Genomic DNA, 21,075 nt, shown 5'->3' with positions numbered 1-21,075 from the left:
TCACTTTGCATCTTACTATTATTTTTAATTAAAGGCAGGGAAACAAGTACAGAAACACACCAACTGATGTTGGTTACTCTCAAATCAGCTTGACAGAGAGATATTTTTTAAATCTCCAAAATTTTCAACAGCCTTTCCTAAGAGTGTCTTAGAAAGAGAGCTTCTGTTAGGCAGATATCAATAACTTACAGAAAAACAGATCTAAATCTGGGGAACCAGACTTTCTGTTTCTACTTTCACTTAAAGCTCTAATGTTATTTTTTTAAACTCTAATTTTTTGTTTGTTTTATTTGTCTTTTAAACTGGGACCCACTGGCACAGACCTATAGCTATTGCTAATCTTCCAAAGGCAATAGATGATTTGATAGAACCTTTACTGTCTTTATAGTCTCTATAGTGTTTTCTGGCTCTATGAGTCTATCACCCTATAGCTTCATTTCCTAACCATCAGCCTATCATACCACACCTAAATGCAAACCTCTTGATGTCAGCTTTACTTAAAACTGGTGGATTCGCAAAACTAATTCCTTCTTAACCCTGTGCCCTTACTTCCCTCTTAATGTTTGACTCACTCACAGACTTGTTTAGATTGGGAAATACTGGTCTACGTCACAGTGTAGAACCTTTTATAAACACCTTGTAAAGGATCAGCCCTAGAGCTTCAGCATTTGACCCTGAAGTTCCATGTTTCAGCAGCTGTCATCATACTTGCTTCAGATCACAGGCAAAAGAATCAAGAGAAGGAAACAGAATACTCTCCCACATCCTCTTTTGGTGTCATTTTTTTTTTCATTTCTTGTTCCCTGGTCCTCCTAGATTCCCTGGCTGCAGGGAACCTACCTTATCCCACAGTTAATCTCCATGCAATCTTCCCTGAGAGGTAATCCCCTTCTCAAGTTCCATGAGAGGTGGTCTCTCTCACCATGCTCCTTATCAAAATTTACTTAAGCATCTCATTCTGAAATGAGCTGCCCTCAGCCAGCATTTTTTTTTTCAGAAAGATTTTGATCAGGTCCTTCCCTGTGTGATGTGAGTAGCTTCAAGAAATTCGTTGTGTTCCTACTACCAGGTATATTTGCAATAAATAGCAAAAGGCTACAATTCCTTAACCCAAAGAAATTGGAGAATTTTTGGCATCAGAACAGAGAAATGGAAGAGATTCTTTCTTTGGGAGGGGGAGATCATCATCTATCAATATAACACCAGTGAATAAAGCCATCCTGGCCACCTAGTTAACTGAGGAAATTAATTTAAATAATGCTTAGTTATTTTTTAGAATTCTTGCATGTATTTTTATTTGTTAAAATTTTATGAATTTTATAGTATATTGACTTTTTTGCCTAATCAAAGAAGCTCAGAATTTGAGAGTCTGAAGAGACCTCAGAGGAATGTTTGTAGGAGTCTATGGCCAGATTTGAACTCATGAAGATGAGTCTTCCAGACTCCAGACCCAGCCCATGTCTGTAATGCTCTCTGTCTTCATCTCTACCTCTTAACATCTTTAGATTCTTTTGAAGTTCAGTTCAAGTTCCTGCTCCTATTTAAACTCTTCATCCCAATTCTTCTTCCTCTCTGCCTCCCCCCACCCAATACTTATAGGTATTCTCTCCCTCTGCAAATCATTTGTTATAGGTCTGTTGGAGACTGACATCAATCCTCATCATTTAATTGAAAATATTTTAGTTCTCCAGAATTCCTAATGATGTTTTCTTTCCACATCTGATGGCCTTCTTTTAGCCCTTATCCTTTTTGTCCTTTTTGGAAAATTTGGCTCAGTTCATAGTCTTTTCCTCCTAGTTATTCTCTTCTTTTTGGATTTTCATGATGCTGTTTTTCATTTTTCTGCCTTTTTGACTGTTTCTATAGTCTCCTTTGGGGATTCATCATCCATATAGAACTCCCTAACAATCATGTACCTTAGAGCTCTGTCCTAGGCCCTCCTTTAAGTTTTCCTGACACTCCCCACTTTGGTGACCTCAGCAATTTCATGAGTTCAATTATTATCTCTCTTGATGACTTGTATTTATTTTGCTCATTTTAAATGCATTTATTTGTATGCAAATTGTCTCCTCAATAGAATAGAAGTCATTGAAATTTAACTATTTATATTTTATTTAATATATTTATATTATTTATATTTTATTATTTCATTTTTGTCTTGGCATCTCTTGGACCTGGTGTACTGTGTTGGTTCACAGTAGGCACTTAACATTTTTAAAGTGAATTAGAGCAAGGTCAGGATAAACTCTAGTTGAGTTTACAATAAACTAGACTTACATGTAGAGGTTTTGATTTTATGAAACCATGTTCAGGCTTTCCTCTCTTAAGATGTTTTCTTGGGTCTTCTCCAATTCTAAGACAGTTTTAATGTTGATAAATATGATCATCATGGCCCTAAGAAGGGGACATGAAAATTCATCCATTGCAATGAGACATTTGTTATTGTTGTTATGTCCTTTTTCAGTCATGTCTGACTCTTTCTGACTCTATTTGGGGTTTTCCTTGGCAAAGATACCGGTGTGGTCTGCTATTTCCTTCTCAAGATTTTACAGATGAAGAAACTGAGGCAAATAGGGATTAAATGACTTGCTCAGGGTCACGCAGATAAAATGTCTAAGGCATATTTGAATTCCTAAAGATGAGTCTTCCTGACTTCAGACCTATTACTTTATCCACTGTGCCACCTTGGGAGGTACAGCTCCAGGAATAATACTACTTTGGTTTTTCTTCTTTTTTAATCTTAAGAAAAAAGACAACACAGTTGTAGAATGAGATTAGAAATCCTCCTGAACATCTCCCCTTCCAAAAATGAATTTCTCAACTTTGAGGATTTTTAATTTCTCTCTAAAGTAATAGAATTTAAATCAATATTATTTTTAAATTATTACTGAGAAATTATTACTGGGTTACATACACTACAAAAGTTATGATTTCTTATCATACCAACTATAAATAATGCAACAAATAATGATTGTTTTTCTTGGCAGGTTCCATCACTTGCTAAACTAATTTGTTTTATTTCCCCTTCTTTTTAGCGTATGATTGCTAACACAGTCAGAACGGTGAGGTACTGCAGGAGCCAACAATTCAGTAAGTTATATGCTATATCCTGCCATCTGGGTCTTGATGGCATGACTGTTTTTTAAATTAATAAAGTTTGAGATGTCAAATATCTTGTTGACTATATCAAATACTTCTCTTCAAACTCAAAAAGACTCACTCTGAGTCTTCCTTTACATTTAAGTTGTTACAAAACTAAATAGTAAAAAATAAGAAGATTCAGCCTCATCTCACTCTTCCTCTGACTCATTGTTTGATGTTGGCCAATTCACTTAAGCAATTCATTTTATGACTCAGTTCCATAATTTATAAACGGGAAAAGATAATATTGATCATCTGTCCAGGAGTGTTATGAGAATTAATCAATGTTTGTGTTATATTTGCAAAAGGTACTGTGCAAAGAAACAGCCTTTCTTTTATTCCTGATATTAACCAGATGGGTTTAAAGTGTGTTTTTTTAATTTTTGTAAAAGCACCACAGTAGTTGACACAATAATATATATGATCAGAATCACAATAAAGCAGTGTCAATGAATTCAGCCTAGGGCACCATGTTGTCATGGCACCTTGGTTCTAGCTTTGATGTGAATCTTGTCCCAGTGGTCTGGTAGGTGGGTAAGAAAAGTTTGACTCCCTAGAACTGGGTTGGAGAAGGAAGAAGGTGTATTTTGTGGCATTTTTGGTTGTTGACTTTATTTCATTAATCATTTTTAGAAAGTTGGATATTAACTCATAATTAATATGTCATAGAGGTGATGCAATGTGTCTACTTGGTGCTATTCTCTCTGGTAAATTCTATGAGAAGTTAATGCCTTTAGACATAAAGGTTGTCACTATCACTAAGCACTGATATGATTTCTGTCACTGAGATTCCTAACAAAAAATAGAACCAACTTTTAAGTGACGGTTTATGATTTGCAAAGCAGTTCACATATATTATATCATTTGTTCTTCACAATAGTCCTGTGAGTGATATAAATATTATTATTTCCACTTTTGAAATGAGGAAACTGAGATACAGAATGGTTACGTGAATTGGCAAGTTTGTGTCAGAGGTAGATCTAAACCCAGGTCTTCCTTACTGCAAGTCCAGTACTCTATCCACCGTGCATCACTGCCTCTTTATCATTGTGTCCTGATGATTATGATGATGATAATAATGCTGTTGATGTTTGTCCTTTGTTCTCAAAGAAGACCATGACATCAGGGAGGTGATGCCATGACAAGCAAGTGAACCAGATTTAAATGGAGAGCTGTGCTAAGTCACTAGCCTCCCTTTCTCCTCCAGAGCCATCTAAGGTCCAGTGACCAGATATGAATCAGGACAACTAGAGATGGTCTGGATGCAAAGCAATGAAGGTTAAGTGACTTGCTCAGGGTCACATAGGAATTAAGTGGCAAGTGTCTGAGGCCAAACGTTGAACTTAGGTCCTCTTGACTCAAAGGCAGGTATTCTAGCCACTCTGCCACCTAGCTGCCCCTTTACCCTAGCATATATCACATGAAGTAAAATTGTTTCCTTTCTTGTCAGGACTTCAGCAGCAGAGGGTCATATAAGATGCTGATGTTCTATTAGTACTTAGATTCAATGCCAGAGGAGAGAAGAATCTAGGGAAAAATACTGTGGATTAGACTGGTTAAGACTGACACGTTTGGGAATTGGGAATTAGGAGTGGGTAAGGAGACGCTATCTCTAAAGGACAGATGCCCTTGCCTTCTTGAGTCCTTGTTATCTCCTCCACAATGAGAATAGGTCAAATAGGCCAGAGGAGCCACCAAATTGTCCCACATAGATTCTGTGAGTGGCTGGCATTCCTCAAGGAATGGTCATTAGATAATGGAGAAAGAGGCATCTCTGGAACCGCCTCTGATAATATGATAGATCTTCCTGGAAATATGCTCTGCATGAAGGAGAGCATCGCCCCTGGGGATTTGTACATTTGCATTCTGATCCATTTTCTCCAAGAGAAGGAAAACCAGTTTGTAAAATAATATGTACTGCATTTGTTGAAGTTATTTGTTACTGCTGATAAACAACAGCTGCTCAGCTCTGAAGTCAACAATCTATAGATAAAGCTATAGGAATAGAGGCATAAACATTGCAAGACTATAGACAATGTAATTACAGTATATTGTATATTGCCAGCAAAAAGATGAAATTAAACACAATGTGCTCCTCACTCAGTCCAGTGCAGGATTAATTCTGGATGATTAGTATCCTGATGAGTGGCTTCTTATACCCAGTAAGGGCTTCGGAATCCAGTTGGTGTTCTCTTTCACCCTTTGTGCAAAAAAAGTACCTTTCCTTTACCTTTGGGAGTAGTGAGAGAAAAAGGAGGAGGGTTGTGTATGTATATGTGCACCGTGGGGGAGAATAAGAGAAAGGGAAGGTCTAAGAGCCAACACAGGCAGGGGGAATGGACTTGAGCTGGGAGGCGTAGACCTGGCCCTACCACTAATCTGTCAGATACAAATGACAACCTCTGTGAGCTCTAATAAACATAAAAGGGTTGGACTAAGTGATTCTTGGGCTTTTTTCCCCTATGGGACTTTAAACCTCTGAATTCAAGGAATCTGACCATAGAATTATACAGCAGCCTTGGGAACATAATGCACCAGCTGGGCCAGGAAATGTGGTTTAGCAGGAAGAGTAGCGTCAACCCTCTGGGTTGGGCCTTTATTTTTTCAAGGAAAGAAAAGCGGGATAATTAAAAGAACCTTAAACTATGAAAGACTTGGAACCACGTCCTAATGTCATCACCTACCAGCTGTTTGTACCTTGGTTAAGTAGCTGAGGCTCAATTTTCTCATCAGAGAGAATGATGCCTGTTCTGCTAATATCGCAGGGATGTAAGAAAAGAGATTTATAAACCACAATGAAAATGTTTCTCTTCAGTATAGAGAGGCCTCACTAAGGTCAAAACAGGCACTTTTATAGCAAGGAAAGTGAACCTGCATTGGACCAAAAGTAGGTATTTCAATTTTGTAGGCAAGTAATACAAGTAAGAGAGGAAATTGCTTCTTCAAACTCAGGGCTTGCTTCTTTAACCTTAGTCAAATGAAAATTAAAAATAGTAGTTATCAAACAGTGGCACATACAGCTAGCATAGACTAAAGTGAGAGAGAAAGAATATATTTTCAGCTTAAAGTTAGATTGATGGGAAAAAATAATTCAGAAGATTTCAGTATATTATCAGAGTTAGATGTGCTCTCAGACAGTTACTCAGATTTTCACTCAAGTAAGATGCTATGGAACATATAGAATAGAGAACATATGGAATAGAGATAGAAAATAATTAGGAGAAATTAACTTTAATATCTCCTAATAAAATATTAATAAATTAAAAAATTAAAATAGTACAATGATCATTGTTAAATAAAACACTGACTACTTTAATGAAGTCCATGAAAATAGTATAATAGCAATTTATCAGTGAATATCTTATTGACTCCCAGCATTAAAGGTAGTAAATAGGTGAAAAGAACAGTCATTTGATCTTAAATAGGTTGACTATGTAATAAACTGTGTTCTTTTCCTTTGTCAATAGATCCTGATGCAGCCCTTGCTAATAAGAACCATCAGGATGTCCGGGGTTATGTCCGACAATTAAATGTGATTGACAACCAGAGAACGTTATCCCAGATGTCACACAGATTAGAACCCCGTCGAGCATGAACATCTTAAAGGGACTAAAACAATGGTTCATTTTCAGTCTACGAGCTACCAAAAAAAAATCCATTCCTATTACAACTGTACTGCCATACTGAACTTTACAAAAAAACAAAATATTAATGGAAACAATCCCTGGGCATTGCCCAGCACACCAGCTGCATGATGATGAGAGCAAGTGTGGCACTGTGGAAAGGGTGTTGAACTAGGTGTCAGGAGACCTGAGTTCAAGTCTCAGTTCTTCCCCTAACTAGCTGTATGGCCTGGGGCAGCTCCCTTAAACTTTCAGAGACTCTGCCTCCTCAACTATAAAATGGAAATAATAAAAGCTGTTCTGCTTACCTCACAGGGCTGTTGTGAGGATCAAAAGAGAACATATATGTGAAAGTGCTTTGAAGACTCTCAAGCACTCTCTGCACACAAGATATTCTAAAGAGATGAAGGTTGACTTAAGGAATGCTTGTCTATTGTAGCTTCAGGAATGCTGGTTGGTATGCAACTTTATTCATCCTGAAGTACACCACTGTCTTTGCTGTACTATAAATAAAAAAAATAGTAAAATCTGATAGATCTATAGCCAGTGACAAGCACATGGTAAAATCCCTACATGTCCCCAACACCTTTCTCTAGGAATAAGAAATGTCACTGGCAGAAAAGGGGTAACTTCTCTAAGAGAGGGCAGTAGTAATATATTCATTCCATGGTTTTTGAATCCACAAGGCTATATGTTATTAATGAAGATCCATGGAAGATCAAACTAGAGGTAGTAATGGCATTCTCAGCCTCATGGCCTTGTCTCTGAGAGAACCTGACTTTGCATACTACTGTACAACATTAGGACTGTTTATGTGAACTTGGAAAGACTGGTCTCTAATTTTTGAAGGATAACTAGAATTATATTTATGTTTACACTATAATCTTTTTTAAAACTGACCAATCAGGATTACATAGAAATTCCAGTACTGAAGTTGTTAAAATTGCTATAACAAAGGTAGAAAATGACATTAAAAAGAGCACAATATGCACAAAACTTTTTTTTTTCAAAATAAGAATATTTTCCTGGGCATTAAAAAACTTTACTATCAACTGCAAATTGTTGTTACTGGCAAAAAAAAAAATATTTTCTGGACTTAAACATTATTACAGATATCTTAATTTTCAACAATCATTTTGCACTTTCAGGTGGAATGTAAATAAAAGTGTTTATTCAATTAAAATTATAAAGTATTTATTTCCTACATAACCAGTATTGTGCCAAAATCATTACTTTTTTATTTATTTTATTTAGCATGTAATTGGAGTACAAGTTTTTATTTCATCTTCATAATTTGGCAGTATTCAATGTGCTGGAATCATGTGATATGTGTGTATATATCTTCTGTAAATAACATTCAGGATCTTCATTAAACAGAAATGTTGAAAAAGATGTTTTTGAGTCTTTATTTAAAAAAATGGTAGTGCTGGGTGTTGGTCCAGTCCTATGATTTCATCACTTTAGGAAATTCCTGGTTGGTAATCTCTCTTTTTCCAATGTAGATCAGTTTATATTCCCAGACTTAAATCTTAGAACCCTGAGAGATTAAGTAAAGTTGAGTAAAGTTAAGTTGAGTAAAACAGTCAGTATGTTTCAGGAGTAGGATTTTAAAGGTCTTCCTGACTTTGAACCCCGCTCTCTATTTTCTACACCATGCTTCCTCTCCTTACCAGAACTCTCTTCCTGTACAACCAAGTGAATTGGCTAGAAGGTATCCACAATTCCTTCTTTGTCTGACCCATTTGTGGCAGTTTGAAAAGTAGGTAGCCACAAATGCACCCCAGACCCCCTCTCTCATAAATGAACGCTAAAGCTACCCCAGATACAAGACATACTTGAAGTCAGCAAAATATAGCTCATGAACTATTTCCTTTCACCAGACAAAGCCAGAAGACATATTACCTTTATTTTTAGACCATTTGATTAAACAGAATTGAAAGTAAATAATCTTGGGAAATCCCCTATCCCATAGATCCCTCCACTAACCATTGAGGGAGAGAACAAATGCACAATAGTCTGCAGAACTCATTTTGCTGGAAAACCTCTCAAGCCCTGAAGCTGACACTCCATACTCTGTGCAAAGCTGCTGATGTCATTTGATAGGTTTTTCTCCACTTGATTTTTCCTTTAGATGACAAGTCTATCAAAACTACCAGGGCACTTTGAAAATAGTTTATAGATTACTCCTTTGATTTTATGATAGGTCTATCATCACCCTCCAGATGCTTAATAAAATGTTTTATGAAGAGGAAGAGATTTCCAAAGCTCTTAAATTTCTAGACAGAAGACTCCATGAATTAATAGAGAAATGATTATTCATTTTGTTTTAAATTTCATGTGTTGTCTGCATCAAAGTCCTATTCCAATGTCTACTTAGCATGGAGGTAATCTTGCATTCCTGGAGTAAATAAATGTCTTTAAACACAAATTTCAATGAGTCCCTCCAAGCTGTCCTTTTATATCTACAGAAATTCATAAAGGTTGATTCAGAGATTATAGAAGAGTTGTGATCTACTCTAGTGAATAGAGAATCCACAGAAATCAAATTTTAGGTGCTTTATAACTTTTGTAAATGTGCTTAACTCAGTACCTAGCACATAGGAAGCATAATACATACATATATATATATATATATATATATATACACATATATATACATATATGTGTGTATCCTACTATATATCTACATACATACATTTGCATATACACTAATGTGTGTGTGTATAAGAATCTGTATGTATTCCTTTCTTCCTTTAAGGGTGAAATGAGTTTGTTTGCACAGTTAGAGTTCATAGGAGTATTAATGCTAAGAATTATATGTGATTGACAAATGAAAGCCCATAAGAAAACTTTTGTTTTTCTGACTTTTAAAAATAATAATAATAATAATATGAGGTGAAGCCAAGATGGTAGAGTAAAGGCAAGGACTTGCCCATGCTCTCCCCCAAACCACTCAAAATACCTTTCAATAATGACTCTAGAGTGGCAAACCTACAAAAAAGACTGAGTGAAACAATTTTCCAGCACAAGACAACTTGGAAGATTTGCAGGAAGGGTATGCTGCCCTGCAGTAAGAGAGGAGCAAAGAACAGTAGGGTTGTACCAGGGCTAACCCACCCCAGCCATTCAAGAACAAACCATTGAGCAACTGGGTCCATGGCTGGGGAGCACATTTCCAGACCTCTCAGCTCAAAGATTGCCAAGGAAAGCTTGGAAGGTCAACAGGAAAACTACCACACCAGGGTAAAAGTGGAACATGGTTCAGTACAGGCCTCAGTAACATAGACCCCCAACCTCAGTAGACCAGGAGCAGGCCTCATGAGCCACTGAATCAGCAACACTGCTGCTTCCAGAGCTCTCAGTCCACAAACAAAATCAAAAGTATGAAAAAATAGAAAAAAAAAAGTGAAATATCTCACTGGAAAAATAATTGATCTGGAAAACAGATCCAGGAAAAGATAATTTAAAAATTCTTAACTACCTGAAAGCCGTGACCAAAAAAAAGGGGAGGTCTAGACATCATCTTTCAAGAATTTATCAAAGAAAACTGCCCTGTTATTCTAGAAGCAGAGGGTAAAATAGAAATGGGAAGAATCCACCTATCACTTCTTGAAATAGATCCCAAAATGAAAACTGCCTGGAATATTATAGCCAAATTTCAGAACTCCCAGGTCAAGCAGAAAATATTGCAAGCAGCCAAAAGACAAACAATTCAAATTTCGTGGAACCACAGTCAGGATAACACAAGATTTAACAGATATCCACATTAAGGATTTATAGCATTTGGAATATCATATTCCAGAAGACAAAAGAACTGTATTTCAATCAAGAATCAACTACCCAGCAAAACTGAATATACTCTTTCAGGGAAAAAGATGGACATTCAATGAAAAAGGGGACTTTCAAATTTTCCTGATGAAATAACCAGAACTGAACAGAAAATTTGATCTTCAAATACAAGACTCAAGGGAAGCATAAAGACGGTAAACAGGAAAGGCAAATCATAAAAGACTTAATGATGTTGAACTGCTTATATTCCTGCATAGGAAAAATGACACTGATAATGCACATGAACTTTCTCATTTATTAGGGCATTTCCAAGGAGCATATTTAGACAAGGTACAGGTGGGTTTTAAAATTGAAGGGATGATATATTGAGAAGATACTAATGCTTTTGTCCTTTGTCCTCAAAGAAGATCATGACTTCAGGGAGGTGATGTCATGATAAGTACAAGAATTGAATTTTGAGTGAGTGGGTGCTGTGCTAAGCCACCAGCCTCACTTTCTCCTCCAGTCATCTGGATCCAATGGCCAAATATGAATCAGGACGACTGGAGATGGCCCCGGTGCAAGGCAGTCAAGGTTAAGTAACTTGTCCAAGGTCACACAGCTAGCAAATATCAAATGTCAGAGGCTAGATTTAAACTTCCGTCCTTCTGATTCTAAAGCTAGTACTCCATTCACTGTGCTACTCAGCTGCCCCCCCCAAAAGAGATGGAGTTAATGAGAGAGAGGAATGTCCTGGGAGAAAGGGAAAGAGAGAGTGAAAGATGGGCAAGGGAAGGGGAGGTGTGTGAGACTTACTTTCTTTGGAAGTGACTCAGAGAGGGAGTAACATACACACTCAGTTGGGTATATACATCTATCTTACCCTACAGGAAAGTAGGAGAGGAAAAGGAATGGGAGAAAGGGGGTAGGGGAGTAAGTGATAGAAGGGAGGGAAAATTTGGGAGGTCAGATGGAAAACACTTTTAAGGAGGGACAGGGTGAATGGAGATAGAGAATAGAATAAATGGGGATGGGAGGGGAAATACAGTTAGCAATAGTAACTATGGGAAAAACATCTTGAAGTAAGTTTCTCTGGTAAATTCCTTTCTCAAACATAAAGAACGGAGTCAAATTTACAAAAAATAAGAACCATTCCCTAATTGATAAATGATCAAGGGATATGAACAGTTTTCAGATGAGGTTATCAATGCAATCTATTTAAATCATTTTTTAAAATGTCCTAATTCACTATTGATTGGAGAAATGTGAGTTGGAACAATTTTAAGGTACTACCTTATACTTGTTGGGGTGGTTAATAGGATAGGAGAAAATGACAAATGTTGGAAGGGATGTAAAGAAATTGAGACATTGATGCACTGTTGGAGGGTTCAACAATTCTAGAGAGCAATTTGGAACTATGCCCAAAGACCTATAAAACCAGGCCTACCCATCGAACTAGCAATACCACTGCTAGGTCTATTTTCCAGAAGAGATTAAAAAAATGGAAAGAAAAGAACCTATTTATAGCAGCTGTTTTCCAGTGGCAGGGAGCTAGAGATTTAGGGAATGCTCATTGGTTAGAGAATGGCTGAACAACTGTGGTATGAGATTGAGATAAAATGCCGTTCTATTATGGGAAATGATGAATAGGATGCTCTCAGTAAAAACCTTACATGAGCAGATGCAGTAGGAAAGGTACTGTATACAACATAACTAATATTGCAGGATGATCAACGTCTCAGCTATGCTGTGACACAAGAGAACTGAAAGACTTAAAAAGAATACTATCTGTCTTAAAGACCGAATATAGTGCCTGAATAATATAGACTGAAGTATTTTTTACTTTATTTTTCTTAAGGTTACACTTTTTTTTGGGGGGGGGGTAGAGGTTATGTTTACTTTTACAACTTCATTGTTGTGGTAATGCGTTTATATGACCACACCTATATCAAGTAATTTGCTTTCTCAATGAGGTGGAATAGATGGGAGGAAGGGAGAGAATTTGGTACTCAAGATTTTGGAAGTGAATGAAACTTAATTTTGCATGTAACCAGGGGAAAATAAAATAAAGAAAAAATAACAACTAAGGTATATGGAGTGCTTTTACTTAAGATTTACAAAGCACTTGTGTTATGTTATTTCATCCTCACAACAACCCTATAAGGTAGGTGCTATTCACCTGTATTACATAGATGAAAAAACTGAGACTAAGAGGTTGTGATTTAGCAGGAGTGAACTCAGGTTTTCAAGACTCTATGACTAGTCCACTCTGTTAGCAAATTCTTCAAAAATTTTAACTTTATAGAAGCTGATATTTGACATGAAATTAAATCTTCTCATTATAGTAAAAAATGTTAACATTTCGCTACTGCAACTAGAATCATTAAGAAGGAACCTTAAAGGTACAGATATTCATTTTATGTAAAGGATGGTTGTTGTGTCGAAGAGGACTCAGATGACATCATTATATTAAAGTCAAGTTGCAGTGTGTCTGATTGTGGCTAATCAGACTAATACAAGCTCCTGAATGCTCTAGCACAGATGGGAAATAAATAGACCATGTGAACATTTGTGGTGGATTCTCTAAATTTATGCCTCTCACGTTTCCTTCAAGCTGCTTCAATTCTGCCCTGCTCATAGAGCACAGTACCCTCTCTTATGAGGGCATGCCATGCTGGGCAGTGCTGTGCCAGTGTCTCTCATGTAGCACATTCAATTCCAAAGCTCTTAAGGGAGACCTTGAGAGGTGTCCTTCTATTGCTTTTTCTGACCACCATGTGAACACTTGTCCTGTGTGAGTTTTCCATATAATAGTCATTTGGGGCAAGAAAAAGCAAAAAGAAAGGAAGAAAGAAAAAGAAGGGGACAATTAGGTGGCATGGTGGATAGAGTTCTGGCCCTGGAAGAACTGAGTTCAAATCTAGTCTCAGACATTTAATAATTGCCTGGCTGTGTGACCTTGGACAAGTCACTTAACCCCATTGCCTTATAAATAAAATTAATATTGATAGTTTTTCCCCCTTCACTTTTGAAGAAGACCATGACATCAGGGAGTTAGTTGATGCCATGAGAAACAGATGAATTAGATATGAAAATTTTAAAAAAAAGAAGAAAGAAAAAAGAAAAATCCATTTTTTTATACAAGTAAAATCTAAATGCATCAGAAAGATATAGATCTATGCCTATGTCTACACGGATACCAAACTAATAACCCTAAAATACATATACATTTTGTTTCCTTGCTACAGAAGGTATAGTACCTCATTGTTGCTCCTTGGATAAACTACAGATTCCTCTGTTAATCATTTAAACCTTTCACTGTCTGGTTCCAACCTGTCTTTCCAGATTGATTCCCCTTTACTCCCTCTCCTGTTAGCAAGCTTGGATTCTTCAGGCATCATATTCCATAAAAGATCTCTAATCCCTTCACTAGGCTCTTTTCTTCCTCCATTTCTGCACCCCCTTTTCAACTCAATTTTAGAATCTTCAGGCCCTTTCAAGGCTTAATTTAAGAGGAGGGAGATGCCCCTAGTGGTCTGGGCACTACAAATTCCTTATCTTTGCAATATGTTCTTTTCTTCCAATAAAATGTAAACTCCTTGAGAGCAAAGATTATTTTTCTTTTTGTTTTATATACTTAGTTCATACAGATCATAAAATCTGGTGCCTAGAAGATATTCAACAAATGGCTGTCAAATTGAATTGAAATGACCTGCCACAATCAGGCTGAATCATGAAAAGATGGTGAATGATCTCTGAGGATAATTTTTCAGTCTATAGTCTAGTTAGGCATGAGATAAGGCTAGTATTAGGAAATAACAGGATTACTACCCAAAATTCCCATTGACTATTAGTATAAGATGATGAATGTCAGAATGATTAGGGTCATGACACTTCCAGAAATCTGCCTAATAGTGTAAGCAAGGGGATATTTCAGGAGGTGAGAGGAGAAGGTGGGGAAATGTTTAGTTTTCCTGGAATGAACTGAAATGTTAGTGACAATCCCCTGCCTTCATTCACCTGAAAAATATGTAATTTTCCTCAATAACTCATAATTTATAAATCGAATATATGGCCTAATCATTTTTAAATTTGTATTTTCATGTATATGATCTTTAAGGATAATGAACTCTACTAATTTATTAGTATTTGTACTCAAACCAGTATTCATTGGGTATCCTCTAAACCAAGTATCCTGGGATTGGAATTTCCACATTAAGCCTATTCAGTTAGTCAAACAAGAAAAAATACACACTATATGCCTTAAACTGAGGTAGGCTTAGAGATTCAAAGAATATCTTGTGTTAACTATTCTTGCTATATCTATTTTATAAATACCATTTGTAAAAGCTATTTAAGTCTGACTGACAAGGAAGCCCCTGGTGAAGGTTCATACACAACAATACGAGAAATCCAGCCACTTAGGTTATCCCCAGAATATATAAAACACATTCAAGTTAGGGGTTATCTAGAGGGACCAGGAAAGGCCTCATGCAAGTCTGAACTGAGTGTGGAAGGAAGCTAGGAATTCCAAGAGAGGGCAACGAAGAGGGAGATCATTCCTTTTGGATGATTTTTTTTGAGGCTTTGAGATTTCACTTGAACCTCATCACAACTCTGTGTGCTCAGTCCTACAGATGTTGTTATCCCTATTTTACAGATAAAGAAACTGCAACTTGGAGAAGTTAAGGAATTTTCTCAGATTCCCAACTACTAGTGTCTGGAAAGGTTTCTGATTCCAGTTGCTGCTGCCTCTTAAGTCTAGCATATGATTCATTACTCTACAGTCTCTATTCAGTATTAGTATTTCTAGATCTTGGCTTTTAAAAATCAATTCATTCACATGCACATTCATGCTTCTGATAATTATAGATATTCTGAATCTTCTCTAGCTCAATGTAGTTTTTCCTATAAGGCACTGGAAAATGGGCAAGAAGAGACAGCAATCAGAACTGCATGCAGTACTCTGGGGATAAGCTCATCAAGACTTGAATCCAGGAAAAATTAATTTCTCTTTATTTGAAAATATTTGAACATGCTTAATATTTTTTTTGGCCACAGGGAGTATACTGAGAAAGTTCCTTTTATAAATAGTTTATAACAGAGTTGTCAAACATATAGGCTGTATGTGACCCACCCTGAACCAGGTCAAAATGTAATTGAGAAATATTTGATAAAATAAATATAAACACAATAAAACACAGATCATATGTTTTACAAGTAAACCATATGTAGCCTGCAGGAATTCTTAGTTATAGATTAATGGCTCCCCCTTTTCTATTTGAATTTGACACCACCAGGCTATAGAGGTATTTAGATGGGACAGTGAATAGAGCACCGAACCTGGAGTCAGGAACACCTGAGTTCAAGATTAGCTTCAGATACTTACTGGGCATGTTGCTTATCTCTGTTTATCTCAGTTTCCTCATCTATAAAATGGGTATAATAATAGTATCTTTCCCCCAGATTGATCCTCACAACAGCCTCTCAGGTTGTTGATGAACTTATTCCTTTGCTATGAGGAGCAAATAAGATAATAATGGTAAAGTGCTTAGCAGAATGTATAGAACATAGCAAGCACTGTTTTATTATAAATGTTAGTTAATATGATGATGATGATGATGGGTTTTAGCTAACTTACAGAGACCACAATCTTCCAAATAGGATCAACATTCTTGCTACTAATTGAATCACACCAAGCTCACATACCACTTTCCTGCATGCTGACATAGCATTATATGATCTAGCATTTAATTGGCTTGGCATATTACTTTCTGAAAGACCTTGATGTCATCTGTGAGGATTGAATTATGTGTTCCCTCTTCCAGGTACTTCATAAAAATATTACTACTGATTCTTGCTCTATTGGAAGAAGTGACTATTATTTTATTAAGTGATTGACCTTTCTTTCTAAGGCAAGACCAATTCCAAATCCATTTAAAAATATCCTCTCTCCTGTCACCTGGCACCAGGTTGTTCTCAATATTCTATGACCATTTTTCTGACTTTGATTCAGCTTTGTTTAAAATAAATACATCATTTAAAATATATATAATTTATAATAAATTTACCTTTCCTTTAGTTTTCATTTCATTCAATAAATATCTATTAAGCATCAACTATAGCTATATTTATACTTAGTTTAGTATGAATATTACTTTGTGTTTTTTTGCTGGCCTTTTGGTTTTTTCATTGTAGGGTAATACAAGGAACAAATTCCTCTGAATGCAGATTGATTCCTACTCTGCCATTAATAAACTTAGAGAATTGCTTGGGGACACTCAGTTTAAGGACTACACAGCTGGTAAGGGGCATAAGCAGGATCCTTCTAACTCAAAGACCAAGACTCTTAGCAATATACCCTAATGCCTCTCAGATTTTAATATAATTAATAAAATACTTCAGCATTAGTAAAACTATATACATTAATAGCAATATTGTTTTAAGAATGACTTTGAGCAAATAAATTATTTTGTCTGTTATAAAGGATATATGAAGAAAGATACTATCTGTATACAGAGAAAGAACTGATAAATAAAAGTATGTGTAGAATGAGTTTACATTTATATACATATATGTGTTTTATATATCTATACATATATATGTGTGTGTGTATGTGTGTGTGTTTTGTATATAGTAACCATCTATGGAGAAGGAAAAAAGGGGGGGGAAATTTACATGATAATTTTTTTATACCAAAAAATTTACATGTAAATTTCTTTTTTTAAAATAGCAAGTCATACATAGCAGATGTGTAATTTCATGTACAGTCATCTTTTTTATATTAAATTATGCTATGGACATTTTTGCTTTATTCCATGAATTTAAAAAAACCTCACCCTTCACCTCTAGATATCACAATTTGTCTAACCTATCCAGGGGATCTCAGTCCAGATTTGTTTATAAATCCTCTACAGAAGATCTATCCAAGATGTTGGAGGTCATCAACTACTAATATTTCTTGGGTACAAATATAACAGTAATAATCATTTACAGATATTATCTCATTTGATCCTCACAACAACTTTGGGAAGTATGTTCCATGTTATAGTTGAGATAGACAGAAATTAAATAACTTGCCCACAGTTACATAACTGGTAATTGTTTGAGGTCAAACTTGAACTCCAACCCTCTGTGTTACCTTGGTTTATCTAAAATGCATGACTAGTCCTCCTCCTCCTCTTCATATATTTTTGATAATATTCTTTACATCACTCACTTCTTTCACACAGATTATCATTGACAATGCCTATTTTGTACCCACCATGTTTTTTCCAACCTTTGGATCTCTTGCTGTTTTGATTCCTTTGAGATCATAATGATTAATTATCTTCACAGTCACTGGAAGAAAATTGATGTTAAAAAGATATGCTTTTCAGCTCTGAGGTACCATCTCACATCTATCAGATTGGCCAATATGATGAGAAAGAACAATGTTCAATGTTGGAAGGGATGTGGAAAATCTGGGACACTAACACATTGTTGGTGGAGCTGTGAACCCATCCAACTTTTCTAGAGAGCAATCTGGAATTATGCCTAAAAGGCAATAAAGATGTGTATGCCCTTTGATCCAGCAATACCACTGTTGGGTCTATACCCTGAAGAGATTATGTAAAAGGGTAAAAACATCACCTGTACAAAAATGTTCATAGCAGCTCTGTTTGTGGTGGCAAAGAAATGGAAACTGAGGGAATTCCATCAAATTAACTGTGGTATATGTACGTGATGGAACACTATTGTTCTATTAGAAACCAGGAGGGATGGGAATTCAGGGAAGCCTGGAAGGATTTGCATGAACTGATGCTGAGAGAGATGAGCAGAACCAGAAGAACATTGTACACACTAACAGCAACATGGGCGTGATGATCAATCTTATTGGACTTACTCATTGTCCATCAATCAGGGACAATTTTAGACACCTGTGACAGAGAATACCATCTGTACCCAGGGAAAGAACTGTGGAGTTTAAACAAAGACCAAAGTCTATTGCCTTCAATTTTTTTTAATAAAGAACAATTGTGTCTTATGTACTACATAATTTTGTCTCTAATACTTTATTTTCTTCTCAAGGATATGATTTCTCTCCCAACACATTCAATTGTATATGGAAATAATGTAAAGTTTACCAGATTTCCTTCTGTGGGGGGATGTGGGAGGGAAGGGAGGGTGGAGGAAAGATTGTAAAATTCAAAATGATGGGTAGAAACTATTATTGTATATATTGGAAAACAAACAAAATATTAATTTTAAAAAATAAAAAGATGAGCTTTGGCAGCAAGAAGCAACCAAAATGAGTGATTATAGTTGGACTCAGACTGTTGGGAAATGATTTGAGCTAATATGGGAACAGTGCTATGGAAAATATGGACAAAATGAAAAACTTTGTGCTCATCATACAAGCACAATTTGCCAAGAAATGTTATAATGGCAAGGGCTGTAAGTTAATATTTGAAAACTTGTGAACAAAAGAAAAGAAAATGAAGTATCTATAGGATCCTAAGAAAGAAAATGAACCTGACTGGAAGGAGGAAGAAGAAGAAAAGAAGAAAATGTTTTTTTTTTTTTTAACCAAATACAGCTTTAGAAAATGGTCCATCTAAGTGGTTAACATCCCCACTTAGCAAGGTCACTGGCAGCCTGGAGAGGAGTTAAGCTTTTCCCAGCAATTTCTGATAACATGTAGGTGAAATTGATTTCTTTTCAATTCAATTCATCAGTATTTCCTCTTGAAGATCTGAATGCAGATCAATGACTATCTGTGAGAGAAAATTAAAAGAGGCATCATTCTCATTTCATTTTGCACTTAAAATGTAAAATATCAGGCCAATGGATTCAATGCAGTAAAAATGAATCCTTACAACAAAGTGTTTCATTTTTAATCCATATGAAATACTTTTTTGAATAAGCAAAATTTTCTCTAGTTTTATAGACAAAAGTATGTCATGAAATGGAGAGTCAGGTCATAGTATTTCTGCCATATTAGAGACATGAGGAAAAAAACTTTAACTTAACCTCATTTATCACTTACCTTTTAACATGTACATGACTTACCTTCTCAAATAAATTGTAGGTTTCATGAGAACTGAGGATTTTTCATCTCATTCCCTGTTTTGTACAGAGTCCCTAACACCCCACTTACATTCCCCTTTTTTTTTGGTTCTATGGCTTTGCAAACTAATTTTCTTCCAACTTGACCTCTCACCATCCAAGTTGTCTGATGGAGGAGACACACTTCTTTCCTGCTTTGCTCATTAAAATCATCTCACAAATAGGCAAGAGAATAAAGAGAAATCAATAAAGGAAACAAGAGTAGTAGCACTCAGAGAAGGCAGAAAAAAATCGGGACAGCATAACACAAAAGCCAGGGTGACAAGGAGAATCTTGAGGAAGACAGTAGCCAACAGTGACATGGGCTGCAGAGGGATCAAGGATGAGGAAAGCTGAGAAAAGCCCATTGTATCTGGCAAATTAGGAGGCCACTGGTGACCCTTAAGAGAGCCATTTCTATAGAGTGCTATAAACAGAAAGAATAATCCAAGAATTTAAAAGATAAATGAGTGACGTAGAATTGGAGATCAAAGGAGGAACCTGAATTCAATGTCCCAGAAGATCCCACTTCTGGTATCCAGTAAAGGTATATGACCTTGGATAGGTCACTTAATTTCTCCAAGCATTGGCCAAATCATCTTTAAGATGCAGATCATGATAATTGCTCAACTAACTTCACATAGCTTTTGTGAGGGTCAATTGAAAGAATTCATAGATACACACATGATGTTCCTTCAATGTTCCTCTCAAGGGCTTCAGGCTAGCCTAAAGGGATAGTAGGTAAGTTTTGGAAAGAGTAGTGCACAACTGGAATCCAAAAAAAGGTCTTAATTCAAATCCCTCCTGGGACACTTACTAGCTATGCAACTGTGGACAAATCACTTAACCTCTTTAAAATACAGAGAGGGCAATACCTACCTCATTGGAGCTGTTGGGAAGATCAAATGAAATAATGCATAAGAGTTCTTTGCAAGTGTTACACACTCACACATACACACAGACATACACAAATGGTGCCCCTAATGTCTTGGTGAAACTAAACTTTATTTTGTTCCACCTCAAAATTATAAATTAATTATAAATTATAGACCACACACAGACACATACATATATATGACATATAAATGTATATTTATTTAAATACATACATCATCTTCTTGAAATAGTCCTTTGTTTTGTAATTTCCTAAGGTTGGTAATATTGTGGACTTATAAATCATCATGTCATAGTATATTCATTGTGTCCCCAAATTCTTGATGAATCTTTGAGCTTTTAGCACTAAGAATGTTGGGACTTCCAGTGTCCCTCAGATAGTCATCTGTATTGATCATTTTCTTTGTAAGTGGCATGCTGATTGAAGACAAGAACCATTAAACATGTATCTCTACCCAGGACTTAACATAGTGGTCTGTACATAGTAAGTATTTAATAAAGTAATAAATTATATAGAGAAAAGATTTTTCCCTTTCAGGGTGCTGGGAGGAAGGGTGGTTAT

The 21,075-nt window shown here is 36.0% G+C and overlaps 1 protein-coding gene across 8 annotated transcripts in view; it reads left to right on the top strand.

Annotated features, from left to right (window-relative positions):
- RAPGEF4 (Rap guanine nucleotide exchange factor 4) overlaps positions 1-8,810 on the top strand; it is a 351,048-nt gene extending 342,238 nt beyond the window's left edge. For 4 of the 8 annotated variants that reach the window (XM_074215699.1, XM_074215697.1, XM_074215703.1 and 1 more), the window contains 2 exons: positions 3,036-3,090; positions 6,609-8,805. In XM_074215699.1, coding sequence (XP_074071800.1) covers positions 3,036-3,090; positions 6,609-6,736 — 183 coding nt within the window. In that variant the 3' untranslated portion in view covers positions 6,737-8,805. Of the gene's footprint in view, positions 1-3,035; positions 3,091-6,608 lie in introns of all 8 variants that reach the window. The other 4 variants (XM_074215700.1, XM_074215702.1, XM_074215698.1 and 1 more) reach the window with 3 other exon arrangements.
- Positions 8,811-21,075: the final 12,265 nt, after the last annotated feature.

The sequence above is a fragment of the Macrotis lagotis genome, chromosome 1 (genome assembly GCF_037893015.1).
Source record: "Macrotis lagotis isolate mMagLag1 chromosome 1, bilby.v1.9.chrom.fasta, whole genome shotgun sequence".
Lineage (NCBI taxonomy): Eukaryota > Metazoa > Chordata > Mammalia > Peramelemorphia > Peramelidae > Macrotis > Macrotis lagotis.
Note: the sequence above shows the minus strand (reverse complement) of the source record. Positions and strands in the feature narration are given on the sequence as shown.